Raw genomic sequence first — 14,814 nt, 5'->3', positions numbered from 1 at the left:
AAGACACTGACTTTTCAATTGTTTTTAATCTCTTCTTATTTATAAGATAACACTTACATATAATATTTAAAATTCTATATCACAATTCAACAGAGTTCAAAATAATTGCTTTTTAAAACCCTTGACTGTTAACAAAAGTAAAAGAAACTAAAATGTTTAGAAAAGCATGATGTTTAAAATTTTTTTTTTAACGTTTATTTATTTTGGAGACAGAGAGAGACAGAGCATGAACGGGGGAGGGTCAGAGAGAGAGGGAGACACAGAATCCGAAACAGGCTCCAGGCTCTGAGCTGTCAGCACAGAGCCCGACGCGGGGCTCGAACTCACGGACCGCGAGATCATGACCTGAGCCGAAGTCAGCCGCTTAACCGACTGAGCCACCCAGGCGCCCCAAAAGCATGATGTTTAAGATGGTCAGTATTTTAGTTTAAGACTTGTCTAATGTTGCTTTGATAGCCAATCGTTATTTTATAAAATTAAAGCACTGGGAATTTTTAATAGTTTATTTTGGGGTTATCATCTCTATTATTTCCAGACAGAATAGTGTATATATATTCTACACTAAACCCAGATAGAATAAACTTAGATAAAATCATGTTTACAAGTTTAATATTATTCACCTAGGGTTTAATAACAATGAAAAATCAAATGGAATTTCTACCTAGGTTAAATCCAGTTTTAGCAAGTATGCAAAACAATACAGTCATCACAATACCCTTAAAAAAAAAATCATTAGCATGACTAGTGAAAGAACAAAAGACAGCAAAGCTTTAGATATTTTATTTCATCTAATAACTGTACATTAAGCACAAGCTGAGAATATATTCCCCAGACTGAAAAACATTAAATCACAAAGACTCCTTCAAGGTTATTTTTAAGTGCTATCCTGTGGCTAGGAATAATTTACTTCTAACAAAAAATTGCTGGAGTTGTTGTTTTTGCTGTTTGTTTGTTTCTTTTAAAAAGTAAACACAATTTGGGGCACCTGGATGGCTCAGTCGGTTGAGCGTCCGACTTCAGCTCAGGTCACGACTCGCGGACCGTGAGTTCGAGCCCCGTGTCGGGCTCTGGGCTGATGGCTCAGAGCCTGGAGCCTGTTTCTGATTCTGTGTCTCCCTCTCTGTCTGCCCCTCCCCCGTTCATGCTCTGTCTCTCTGTCTCAAAAATAAATAAACATTAAAAAAAAAAGTTTAAAAAAAAGTAAACACAATGAATCACTATATAGTAGGTTAAAAATAAAAACACTTATTAATAAAGAAAATACTAGTGAATAAAGAATTTGAAAGCACATAAACTTCTGCAATAGACAAAAACATTTAAGCAAATTTAAACAAATGTAAAGGTTCAGATACAACAGCTCATGACTGTTGCTTTAAATCTTGGCTGGCCAATCCAATGAAACAAAGAGAGGAATTGAGCTGGGGTAGGGATAGGCAATGATGTTCCAGCTCTTCAATTTTCTGGGTAACATTAGGTGATATTTACAAATTACAACATGGTAAAAAGCATCATGGCAGACCAATGTCCTAAAAGTCTACACCACTTGAAGCATCCAGCTCTGATTCTATCTACCCTTTTCTAATTTTCAAATGCTCATTTACTCTTGAATTAAAATGCCCACACTTTCTACTGAATGTTGGCTGTTGTTTTTGCCTAACAAATTTTGCAAATGTTTCCTGCCTTAGGGTCAAATACAAAGGAGAATATAATTTAACATAACATGAACAAAGAAATTGGACACGAGTCTCATAAAACTTGAACAAACTCTAGTAGCTTCCATCTAAATAAGAAATATCTATCTCAATTATAATATAATCTGCATCAAGTTCAATTATAACTACTTAAATGGGGAGTGTTTGGCTGCAATTTATTCACTTATTCTGTATAATAACCTATAATAAGCTTTACTGCTACAGAATAATGTAGAATCTTTGAAATTACTTTTGAAGTGTTTTTTTGCCTGCTATTTCTGTTTGGGTTTTGTTTGGCTGGATGGAAATTTCTGAAGGCACATGATAATTCAACGAGAAGAGGGAAACAGTCTTAAGATTGTCAAGTGTTCCAAAATTCTCCCACAAACCAACTTTAATATATGATTTAAACAGTTTTCTTATCATTTTGGCAGCTCAGGCATTTCTAAAACCTTAGTAACCCAGGGGTGGTCTTGCAGCAGTCATATTTTAGTTTCCCCAACAATCCACTCTACTCCATACCTCCAGAAATAGTCTTGGTGGAAATACCTCTCATTATGCAAAATGCCGGTTTACACCTAAACTCTATGGGCCTATCTGTATAGGGTGGCCTTTCTACCTCTGATTTCTCTGTAATTTAAAGAAACTCCAGTAACTGGACTCTGAGCACAAATTACATCAGAAGCAGTCAATAAAAATGTGAGAGCAACATACTGATGAAAAATGTGTACCATTAGATAAAATAGCTAGAAGTACAGCAATCTAGGGCCACTTCTTTCAAGGATGGATAGACCCACCTGCAGCAACAGTTTCTGAGCATCAAAAGTATCAGTTTATAACAGATTTCATATCAGTGGCTCCAAAGCATTAGTAGGACATTCAGATGTGTTCTCTATATGAGCAGTCTCTGAATTAAGAAGGAGAGTTTGCCCAAAGCTCAAGCACAAGTCTGTTATTTAAGACTGAAAAAGTGTTTATAGTCATTTTTTAAAAAGTGGTACAGTTTGTGCCCAAAATAGCACACAAAACCCCTATTTAAGACAAAAATAACTAAAGTATCAGATTAATAGTACTTTAAACAAAAATTATAATACACAGCCTTCGAAAGCCTCCTCTCTCATCTCACAAAGCCTTAGAATTACAGCAGAAATGGATATGGAAAGAAGCCACAGATGCCCACAACCAGGACAGCTATTCTGAGTTTAACTCTGGTAATTTGAGGTCTCTTAAAAAAGAACTGAATACTCATTTAAGCACTTTATTTTAACTATAGTCCTAGTGAAACATCTCAAGTGTAAATATCTGCGATGCATCAAAGATAAATGAAAAGCAACCCAATATATTTTGCTCAGATATTAAGCTGACACATCATGGTTAGAATATAACTCGTTAAAAAATTAGAATTGTATTTGTTAAAGGTCTTTGGTAATCTGGAAACATAGATCATTACAGAATATGGCTAAATGTTGCTTTTAATATAAAACACAAATTTAATTTCTATATCCACAACGAGTTTATCCTTTTAAACTTTTTTTTAATCCTTGTTTATACATTCAAAGTTTAGAACTAATAGAGAATGTAAAATTCATGTCATCAATCAAGAGCAGAAACCAAAGAGCTAAGTGACTTGACCAAGATCATTCAACTTATTAGTCACTCAGCAGACTGGAAGGTAGGTCTGTCTCCAAAGTCTTAGATCATCTCTGTTCTTGACATTTTTAAGCTTTTTCCTTTTGGTGAGATGGCTAAATTTTGCTTAAAGTGCATTGGTTTTATAATACCGCATACCCGTGGTTTGCCTTTGTTCTAATGAGGCAGAAAGTGAAGATGAGACCTTCACCCTGAGGGAGAAAAGCCAGCCCCATAAAGAATACTCACCCAGGATAAAGACCAGATCATATGTTCAGCGCAAGGAAAACTGCTCCAGGCACAGCTATGCCTGCACAGACAGCAACGTACGCTATTTAAAAGACAAGAAAGAATCAAGCCCATTGAATTTACAAGAGCAGACAAGGCCTCAACCTGTTCACTTAAGAAACAAACAACAGAAAAGGTTGCTGCAGTATTTAGATGCCGGGTATTATCCTCAATTGAAATAGGACCTGTCGTTATGAAAACACTTTAGAAACCTTTGTAAGAAAATCTTTGTAGGAAAAACAAAGCCAATGGTAAGAAATTGAATTTTACTACACATAAAGAGTCAGTACACCCATGGAATGTAGAAGATTGGGTGTGTGTTGCACTTACTCAAAACCAAACAAAGCCCTTCACTATCTGCTTTCTGCCTTCAAATCCCTCTTTATTTCCTCCTACTTTCTCACCCCAAACCCACACTTTAGTCACCTTAAATGTCGCATTAACCTTTCTAATGTTTGTTTGCTTTTTCTCTGTGTGACCTTATTACAAACTGCTTATCCTCAAATATTTGATGAAAACTTCACGTTTGTGGGGTTTTCCTAGGTGGACTTGGATCACTCCTTCCAAAATGTATCATATGTTGGTGATTGGTTTACTGTTTTTCTCACTCACCTATGAGCACTCTGGGGAAAGAGTCTGTGCTTGATTCTCCCCAGCAACAGACTTCACACTGTAATGCATTCAGTGTGTTCACACAAAGAATAAAAAAGGTAGTGCTATAAGGGGGTAGCAAAATGAGTACTCTCATATAATGCCAGGGGGAAATTGGTATAATCTTTCCAGAAAATACTTAGTGACACATTTGTGGGGTATTAATACTCGCAAATCCTTCAACCCAAGTATTACACTTTAAGAAATACATCATGAAGACATAATTGAATGTAAAAAAACAAGGACTCATATCCAAGGATGTAGCCAAAGATGTAGCCAGGGATGTTTAAGATAGCCACTTTCAAATAGTGGAAAACTGGAAACAAGGGTCATATCCTAAAAGAAGGGAAGAGTTAAATAAATTATAGATAATCCTCAGGATGGACTAACGGGACATTATAATCACATGTGGGAAATTTTTATGATATAATATTAAATGAAATAATGCATTTATAAAATGAAGCCACTTATATAACATTTTTTCTACTTCCACTCTTAAAGGATGAACTGCTATAGAAGTTTCCTTTCTGCTATAAAGTGTACAAAATACACGAAGCAATGTTTTTCAGATATTGAAAAATAAGCAGTGCTGAAATGTGATCCCTGAGGGAAGGAAGAAAAGTGAGTTCAGCCCTATAATAGCCCCATCACACTCCCTGGGAGTAGTTTTAGGCCACAGCACAGGAAGAGAGAATGCAAACACAGCACAGCAGACTTACTAAGTGGAGGAAATACAGAGCTAGAATTTGTAAGGCTGAATACAAGAGAGGAAGGAGATGGGGGGCCTGGGTGGCTCAGCTGGTTGAGCGTCTAACTCTTGATTTTGCCTCAGAGTCATGGGATTGAGCCCCAAGTCAGGCTCCATGCTGAGTGTGGAGCCTACTTGAGATTCTCTCTCCCTCTCTCTCTCTCTCTCTCTCTCTCCTTCTGCCCCTCTCCCCTGATCATGTTCTCTCTCTCTCTAAAATTAAAAAAAAAAAAAAAAAAAAAAAAAAAAAAAAAAAAAAGGAGAGAAAGTTGCTACACAGAAGGTCCTGTAGCAACAAGGTTCACTGAATCATTAACAAGTACAGACCTTACGTGCACAGGGTGGAAAGCCACGAGGTGAAGGAATGAACCAATGGGCTACAAAATTCCAAGTGCTTAAGCAGGACTGGGAATAGTCTATGCTCCTATCAGCCAAACTGGAAATACCCTGTAATCCATGGAACACTGGGTAAGGTCCCCTGAGGAATTACACCTTGGTAGGTAGGGCTTAGCCCAAGAATAAAGGTTACTGTGGACCCACCCTAACAAAGCTGAACAGCAGCCTCAAAAGGTTAAACTGATCTGTGAGTTACTTAACTACATGACAGAACAAAAATTAAAAGAATACAAGAAAATCCAGCACTCAACAATGAGAAAATCTTGATGCCCAGTATCTAGTCAAAAATTGCCAGGCATGCAAAGAGGCAGAAAAAATATGACCCAATACCAGGAAAAAAAAATAAATCCAATCAATAGAAACAGAGCCAGAATGACAGATAGGAGGGAATTAGCAGGCATGTTAACAAATGTTATTTACAATGTTAACAAAGCTATTATACAATTATTAATATGCTCAAGGACATAAGGAAAAATATAACCATAGCAAAGAGAGAAATGGAAAAATATACAAAGGCCAGATGGAATTTATATAGACGAAAATATGCTGGATGGTTTCTTGAGTCAAAAATATACTCGATGAGATTAACAGCAAATTAGACATTGCAGAAGAAAAGATCAATGAACGTGAAAACAGAAATAGAAACTGTCCAAAAAAGCACAGAGAAAAAAGACTGAAAAAGTGAACAGAACATCAGTGACAAGTACATATGTATTAAGTAGTCTATCATATGTGTAACTGGAGTCTTAGGGAAAAGGGAAGAAGTACAAAAATATTTAAAGAAATAATAACTCTATAGATTTCAGAAGCTCAAGGTATCTCAAATAGAATAAACATAAAGAAAACCAAACAAAGATACATCATAATCAAATTGCTGATAAAGAGTGATAAAGTGAAAAAGAGAAAATTCTAAAAGCACCTGGAGGTAAAAAGACATATTGAGTGAGTTCAGAGACACAAGAAGAAGAAATGGCAGTAGATTTTTTGACAGAAAGTAAACAAACAGAAGACAGTAGAATGCTGGCTTTAAAGTTAGGACAGAAGAAAACTGTCAACAGAATTTCTATGCCCAGAAAAAACATAGAAAAAATATCTTTCAAAAATGAAGATGAAATAAAGATGTTTTTAGACAGAAGGAGAAGGAGGAGAAAAGAAGAAAGGCTGAGAGAATTTATCACACTAGATTTTCTCTAAAACACGAAAATGTGGATCATACAAAGCAATGAAGCACCCCTACAATGGTAAATATGAGGGAGAAGGGGATATAAGAGATTGTTTCTAAAATAGTTTAACCTGTGACTGTTTAAAATAAAAGTGACCATCTAACACAAAAATATGGAATTTATAACATATGTAGAACTAAAGTATATGACAATAGCACCAAAAAATGAAAGAAGTAAATAGAACTGTACTGTTGTGGGTTTCTTACACAGATACTGGAAAATAGGCAGTGCTTATTTACTATGATATGTTAAATATATTTATCATAATCCCAGATTATAGTCACTAAAATAAATCAATAAAATAAGCCAAAACAAGAGGTGCCTGGGTGGCCAACTCTTGATTTTGGCTCAGTTCATGATCTCACAGTTTGAACCTTGTGTCTGGCTCCATGCTGACCTGTAGAGCCTGCTTGGAATTCTCTCTCTCTCTCCTCTCTCTGCCCCTCTCCTGCTCATGCTCTCTCTCTCAAGAACAACTTCATTAATTTAAAAAAAAAAGATATACCAAATAAAGAGGTATTTCTAATAAAATCATATAAAATTGAATCTTAAAAAATACTCCATTATTTTTCCAGAAAAGGAAAGAAAAAGAAAAAAAGAACAAGAATATAGGAGTCAAATAGTAAACAGCAAAATAGTAGATGTAAACCAAATCATATCAATATGTTTAACATAAATCCTTTAACATTCCAATTAAAAAGCAGAGATTGTCAAGTTTGATAAAAATAGGAAACTCAAGTATATGCAGTCTGTGAGAAATCCACTTGAAGTTTACAGACACAAGTTAAAAGTAAAACAATGAAAAAAGACCTATCATAGAAACACTAACCGAGGCGGGCGGCGGGGGGAAGCTTGAGGCACTATATTCATAACGGTAAAGTAGACTTCAGAGCAAGGAATATTATCATGGATAAAGACAGACACTTTATAAAAAGGAGTCAGTTCCTCAAGGAGACACAGTGGTCCACAATAAGTATGCATCTAAGAGCTGCCAGATACATGATGGCACAACCTGACAGAACTCAACAGAAACACAGAAAATTCAACTGCATAATCAGGCTCTGTGCTGGCAGCTCAGAGCCAGAGCCTGCTAGGGATTCTCATTCATTCTCTCTCTCTCTCTCTCTCTCTCTCTCTCTCTCTCTCTCAAAAAAAAGCAAAACATTAAAAATTTAAAAAATAAAATGTATATATATCCTGGAAGATCTTTTTCCCTATTTCAGGGCCTGGTAAGCCTAGACCAACATAAGCATCATTGCTTTTTAAGGAGAATGCCTTCCCAGGACAAAAGCCTATCAAGAAGAAAGTTGTATAAGTATCAAAGAGGCAGAAACAGCTGTGACAATACTATTGGAGCCTCTGTATGTAGCTATGCCTTAAAACAGGCCCTCCTGGACCTTTCAGTTATAGAGCAATTTTCCATTTTTTACCTAAGCTATTTTGAGTGTAGTTTCTATCAGAGGAAACCCAAAAGAACCCTAATACAAAATGATGTAAAAGAGTTACTTCAACTAATCCCTGGTTTGCTTATCTATATTTTTCTCTTGAGAAGAGAGTAATGAATTATAAGATGACTTTTCTTTTCTTGGTCTTGTCCATGCCCATCAAGCTAGCACTGGACGGTCATTCTCAAAAGAAGCTGTCAGAGAAAATAAACCACCTCTAGGAGGTACATGGGAACATGGTATCTAGCAAGACCAATAAATATACAAGGTAGATTCTTCTAAAGGTTATGTCAGTCTTTAAAATATATTTCTACTCGTTTGTTAAAATGCTTTCACATAGCATGAAACAGATTTTTTTTTAATTTCTATTATGGAGCCACAAAGATTTTTCCCCTATGTTAAACAGATTTCTAAGTAAATAAATATGCCACTGAATAAAAACCAGAAGGTTTGAAATTGCTCTGAACCAAATGAAGGAATAATTATCTTTAAAAGTACCACATTTCTCTACGGGAAAAATAATATAGCAGATTGATTCATGAGTCAAATCATCAGAACAAGGTTCTGAAGCATTGCAGCTTAGTTTACAGGATTGGTTTACACACACCTTGATAAATAATTCTCCCCCAGCCACATACTGGTCCTCTTTACCCATTCTCTCCCTCCTCTCCTAGATTAGATTACAGAATAGATCATATGATCTTACAAAAATGTGTAATTGTGAGCCATGTAGCAGGGAGGTATTCAATACTACTTGGACAATTTTCAAATCAGTAAGAAAAGCTATCCAAGGAAGTTAATTTAGACAAAAAAAAAAAAAAAAAAAAAAAAAAAAAGCTCTGAGATTGAGACCTGAATTACTGCTGGTTTTAGTTTAAAAAAAATAATAATGATGATGAGTCACTGCTACTCTTCCTTGGTGTTCAAATTTAGACATAAGACTCAGGTTACATTTTTAGAAGTAATTATGGTCCACAAGGTTGATTAGGACTAAAATTTTATTTACTTTAAAAATAATGGGGCTTTTATAAAAATAAATACCTTTTTTATTTAATTTTAGAATATATCTGGAAGTGTGGGTTAGGATATATATAAATCTTATATATCTTAAATAAAACAAAACAAAAATAAGCTTTTTCTAATAAGGTTTTTTTGATGCCCAGAATTTGAAATTTTATCACCCAATTTATACTGTCCATAGTTATAGATGATTAAAAAACACAAACACACAAACACACACAGAGACAACACAAGATAAAAATGTGGTATGTATTCTATTAAAAGAGAGAGGTATATCTAATACAAAATAAGGACAAACTTCTTAAAAATACACTTGGTATTCTAAAAAGTTCGGTTTAACCTGAGTAATTTTCAACAAATTTCTAGTAACAATATTCCTACTGAAGTTACTGGTCTAATAAATTGATACATAATCTATGACAGTGAAAAGCTAAGCTTTAGAAATTGAGGATGGAACACTTCTGAAGTTCCTGGCACATTTATTAAATGCTGTCTATCATGTGTATACCAGCCTGGCCTGCATCTGGGAATTTTGTTATAAATCAGGATACAACCAAGAACCAGGCAATAACAGCTTAGAGTCTAGGAAGGAACACAGGAGTATACAAAATTTCATTGACAGAGTTGTCATAAAGGCTCCAAAATAATGCAACACTAAAAGAACTTCTCACAGAATGCAGACCTAACATAGTCTATGGGGACAGGGAAGGAGCTCTTGGGGAAGACACTGGGCTGAGGGCCCTGAAAGAGAGAACCAGGAAGACAGAACAGCTTGCTCACTGTTGGACAGATGCCTGCAGGCAGGTAGAAATGCTTAAAAAAAAAAAAAAAAGTCTGCTGTGGTTGGAATGCACTGAGCAAAGGAGAATGGCTCAAGATCAAGCTGAAAAATGTAGACAGAGCTGGCTTGGAGGTGGGGCTAGCTAGAATATACAGTGCAGCAATAAGGGTTTGAGACTTTGTCCTTAAGAGCAATGAAGAACTTTGCAGGTGTTCTCACTAAAAGAAGGAGATGGCTTCTGGAAAGCTCTGTCTGAGAAATGTAGAGAAGGAGTTGGTGGCAACGTGTCTGGACAAAAGAAAACCCTGAAGAGATGCCTGGGTGATCCAGATGCAAAGGTCACATGGCTTGGCCCCGGGTGGGAGCCACAGTGATGGAAAGAAGTTGAGGGCTTCACTGAGGGACAGGAGAGAATGATATCAGACATCATTTTGACCTGAGGGACTTCAACATTTAGCTCAGACAGAAGAGGACTGAATGAATACTAGGCAGTTTCTGCTGGAAAGGAAGGCCAAAAGGGAAATGTAGACGAGTACACTATAAGCCCAGGGCATCCAGTGTGGGAAGATGCTGAAAGCAAGGAAGTGTGTCCCCTGGCTTCAGCAACATGGAGATCTCTGGTCACCTGAGCAAGAGCAGTGGCAGGATAAGAACAAAAGCCAAACTGAAATCGACAGCAGAGGCAATGGTTGGCGAGTGGTGTAGACAAGGGCAGGCAGACAGCACTTTTATTAAGTTCCGCTGAAAGCAGAAGAGAGGTGGAAAAGAAGCAGAGCATGGAAGACTCACATATTTAAGTTTCCAATATAAAATTATGCAGCATGGTCACCAGTGTATATTTGTGTGCATTGCATGTATGCATGTGTCTTCACAGACTATATAGATTTTCCAGGACTATATTTTGAATAGAATGCGTAATAACAGTAAAACATTTTAATCATTTTTGAGCTAAAACACTTGTGAGCAAGTAATTGAGCAATTATATGCCCAGCTCTGAGTTGAGCATTCTGGAAAGAAGATAAAATTTACAGCATGTTATTCCTGACCTCAGGATGCTTGCTATCTGGTAGGCAAAACTAATATGGTACAGCTAAAATGACAGAAGACAGGTTATAAGCAGGGAAGGAATTGCTTGCTCAGAACTCACTTAAAAGCTATTTGGTTGTTGATCAAAATGTAGTTTTCCAAATGAAATAGGAAGTCATTTTGCCTTAATAATGCCAAATTGCAGCTGCAATGCAAGGTCTTCTGCAGAGCTTTAAGTACAATGTCACACTGCCATCTACTGGCTGTTTTGTTAATTGTCTTTGACAGTTTTAGTCCTATCACAGGACAACTCCATTGACTATTAATTGGGGCAGTGAAATATCTGATAAATGCCATATAACAAAATGTAAACATAATACAAAAAATATAATAAACATAATACAGTTACTTATATGTTATTAAGGGGGCTCAATTTCAATAAATCTCCAAATTCATAGTGTCTAAAAACAGAAAAAGGGAAAAACAAAAACAAAAAACAAAAAACAAAACACAAAAACAAAAAACCCTGCCTTATGTTTTATAGCATGTACTATGTGGACTTTGAAAAGGGAGGAAAAATTAACTGGTCCCCATTTGCCAGGGACTTTATGGGTTTTAGGAAGTCCCACATACCAGGAAATCCAATGGTCCCAGGCAAATTGGAAAAATTAATCACCCTAGCTATCCGAGAATCTAAAATGCACTCAGATCAGAATTAAAGGTCCCAGCTTGGAAAGAGTTACAAAAGAAAGAAGTCAAGAGTCGGTTATAACAGTGATGTTGCTAAAGAGCACTGTCACCTAGCTACACTTTCAACAATTAGATTATTAGGGCATGAATTAAGATGGTGGCAAGAGGGCACAAATGGTTTGATAAACCACAAGCAAAATTATGAAACAGAAGTCAATAGAATTTGGTGAGTGAATGAATATGAGGGGAAATACAGAGGGTCAGTGTCGATTCAGAATCACTATCATTTCAACATACATAATAATGTCTTCTCTCAGAGAGTCAGACATGTGTATCTTTCATGATGTTTCCACTTGGGCATCACTAGCCCTTTGCACAATTATTTCATAAATTAAAAGTTTCAGAGATGCTACATACAATATCTCCCTTTTGGAAAGTCTATTTCACATTACTCAATTAAAAGCACTAAGAAAACTTGAAGTTAATAAAATTGCCTCTTTAAATTCCTCAAAATTAAATCAAAATTTATATCTCAAAATTTCTCAAATGCAGTTTCTATTTCATAGCTTCTATTATTCTCTTTGGATGGGAAACAGGGCCAACGGCTTACCGTGGCCATAATGATCTTCTGTGGTGTGAACTTAAAATGCTAATGGTTCCTCATATGATCCAGCAATTCCACTATTGGGTATTTATCCTAAGTGAAAGAAAACACCAACTCAAAAAGATATCTGCACTCCCATATTCTTTGCAGCATTGTTTACAATAGATACATATAGATATATTTCAGCCATTAAAAAGAATGAAATCTTGCCATTTGCAATGGCGTAGATGGAACTAGAGAATATAATGCAAAATGAAACAAGTTAATCAGAGAAAAACAAACACCATATGATTCCACTCATGTCGAATTAAGAAACAAAACAAATGGGGGTGCCTGGGTGGCTTAGTTGGTTAAGCATCCTACTTTGGCTCAGGTCATGATCTCATGCTTTGTGAGTTCCAGCCCCACGTCAGCACAGAGCCTGGATCCTGCTTCGGATTCTGGGTCTCCCTCTCTCTCTGTCCCTTCCCCACTCACTCTCTCTCTCTCTCTTTCTCTCCCTAAAATAAATAAACGTTAAACATTAAAAGAAATGTAATCAAAATAAAAAATCAAAAAAGGAAGAAACAAAACAAATGGACAAAAAAAAAAAGAGACAAACCAAGAAACAGACTTTTTTTTTTAATGTTTATTTATTTTTGAAGGAAAGAGAGACAGAGCATGAGTGGGGAGGGGGGGTGGAAGAGGGGGCAGAGGGGGTGGCAGAGAGAGAGAGAGGGAGAGGGAGAGGGAGACACAGAATCTGAAATGGACTCCAGGCTCTGAGCTGTCAGCACAGAGCCCAACACAGGGCTCAAACTCACAAAAAAAGATCATGACCTGAAGTTGGTCGCTTAACCAACTGAGCCACCAGGCGCCCCACAAAAAACAGACTCTTAACTATAGAGAACAAACTGGTGGTTACCAAAGAGGAGAGGAGTGGGGGGCTGGGTGAAATAGGTGAAGGGGATTATGAGTACACTTATGGTGAGCACTGAGTAATGGAGAGAATTGTTGAATCACTATATCATACACGGAAGCTATTATAACACTGTATGTTAACTATATTAGAATTAAAAAATAAAAAATAAACTAAAATTTTAAAATAATTTTTTTAAAAAGCTCAGCTCATAGATACAAAGAACAGATTGGTGGTTGCCAGACATGGCATGGGGGAGTGGGTGAAATGGGTATAAACTTCCGGTTATAAAATAAATAAGTCATGGGGATGTAACATACAGCATGGTGACTATGGTTAATAATAATGCAGTGCACATTTGAGAGTAGCTGAGTGAACAGATCTTAAAAGTTCTCATTATAAGAAAAAAATTCTGTTAACTATGGTGACAGATGTTGGCTGAACTTATTGTGATCATTTTGCAAAATAAACAGATGTTAAATCATCTTGTTGTACATCTATAACTAATATAATGTATGTCAATTATACCTCAATAAAAATTAAAATACCAACGGTTCCTTAAAAAAAGGAGGAAAAATCATATCTTTACTACTGCTAATAATGATCAGTTGCACAAAGTAACAAACTATGGGATAAAACTATGTCAGGCTCATTATATATAACAGAATAAAGAAAAGCATTTCCCTTTTCAACTGAAACAAGTCTTGAAAATTCTTTTAAAAAAAAACAAATAGTTTGTCTCTGGGGAAAAGTTTCTTGTTTTTCTTTTCAAATTTTTATTTAAATTCTAGTTAGTTAGCATACAGTGCAATATTGGTTACAGGAGTAGAATACAACACCCAGTGCTCATCATAACATGTGCCTTCCTTAATGCCCATCATCCACCTAGCCCATCTCCCACCTACCTGCCTCAATCAACCCTCAGTTTGTTCTCTATCTTTAAGAGTCTCTTATGGCTTGATTCCCTCTCTCTCTTTTTTTAGGGGAAGAGTTTCTTTAAAAAAATTTTTGGGAGGTGATATTCCTGCCCCCCTCCCCAACCCAGATCTACCCTTCATCCACCTGAGCTCTGCCTGCTCCTGTTTCCCCCAACGAAGGAGAATTTGCTAGTGTGATTGGCAAGAGCCCAGGGCAATCATAACCAGGAGGGTTAGTGTACCTGAAGAAGGTACAAAGCCACGTTACCATGTCTCTTTTCCTGGTTCTATGCATCAGGGAATGTAATAGGACTCAGTGTTCTTCTTAGGAACTGGACACTCCTAGCTTTCTTTGCAGAACCACCTAATCCCGTTGGTCCCAAGACACAAACTCAAGCTACTCCAACAGGGTCTCCTACTTATTAGGAGAGGACACTTCGCTTCTCAGATTGCCATTTTTCTGGCCTATGCTGTCCCAAGAAATTCACAGGAAGGAAGAGCATAGAGCAAGCCACTGGTGAGCCCTGCCATCAAAATACCACCCATATTGCCACAAACCCCTAATAAATAAATTAAAACTACAAAGTTACAGTTATACAAGAGGCTACTTCCAAAGACCTACTGTACAGCATACTGCTTATAGTTAACAATAAGGTATTGTGCACTTAAAAATTTGTTAGTAGGCTAGATTCAGTGTTTAAAATAAGAAAAAGACAAGAAAACCAACCAAGGACACAAGGAAACTTTTGAAGGTGATGGATATGTTTATTACATGGATTATGGTGAAGTTAACATAAGTGTATACAC

The 14,814-nt window shown here is 36.5% G+C and overlaps 1 protein-coding gene across 2 annotated transcripts in view; it reads right to left on the bottom strand.

The window, feature by feature from the left end:
• ANK3 (ankyrin 3) overlaps positions 1–14,814 on the bottom strand; it is a 687,918-nt gene that overhangs the window by 589,446 nt on the left and 83,658 nt on the right. The window contains exon 2 of one of the 2 annotated variants that reach the window (XM_060642719.3): positions 3,570–3,651. The exons of the other annotated variant lie outside the window; for it this stretch is intronic. Coding sequence (XP_060498702.2) covers positions 3,570–3,590 — 21 coding nt within the window. The 5' untranslated portion in view covers positions 3,591–3,651. The remainder of the gene's footprint in view (positions 1–3,569; positions 3,652–14,814) is intronic. 2 annotated transcript variants of the gene reach the window in all.

This window comes from Panthera onca, chromosome D2 (genome assembly GCF_046562875.1).
Source record: "Panthera onca isolate mPanOnc1 chromosome D2, mPanOnc1 haplotype 2, whole genome shotgun sequence".
NCBI classification, from domain to species: Eukaryota; Metazoa; Chordata; class Mammalia; order Carnivora; family Felidae; genus Panthera; species Panthera onca.
This window is presented reverse-complemented; position numbering and strand designations above follow the sequence as displayed.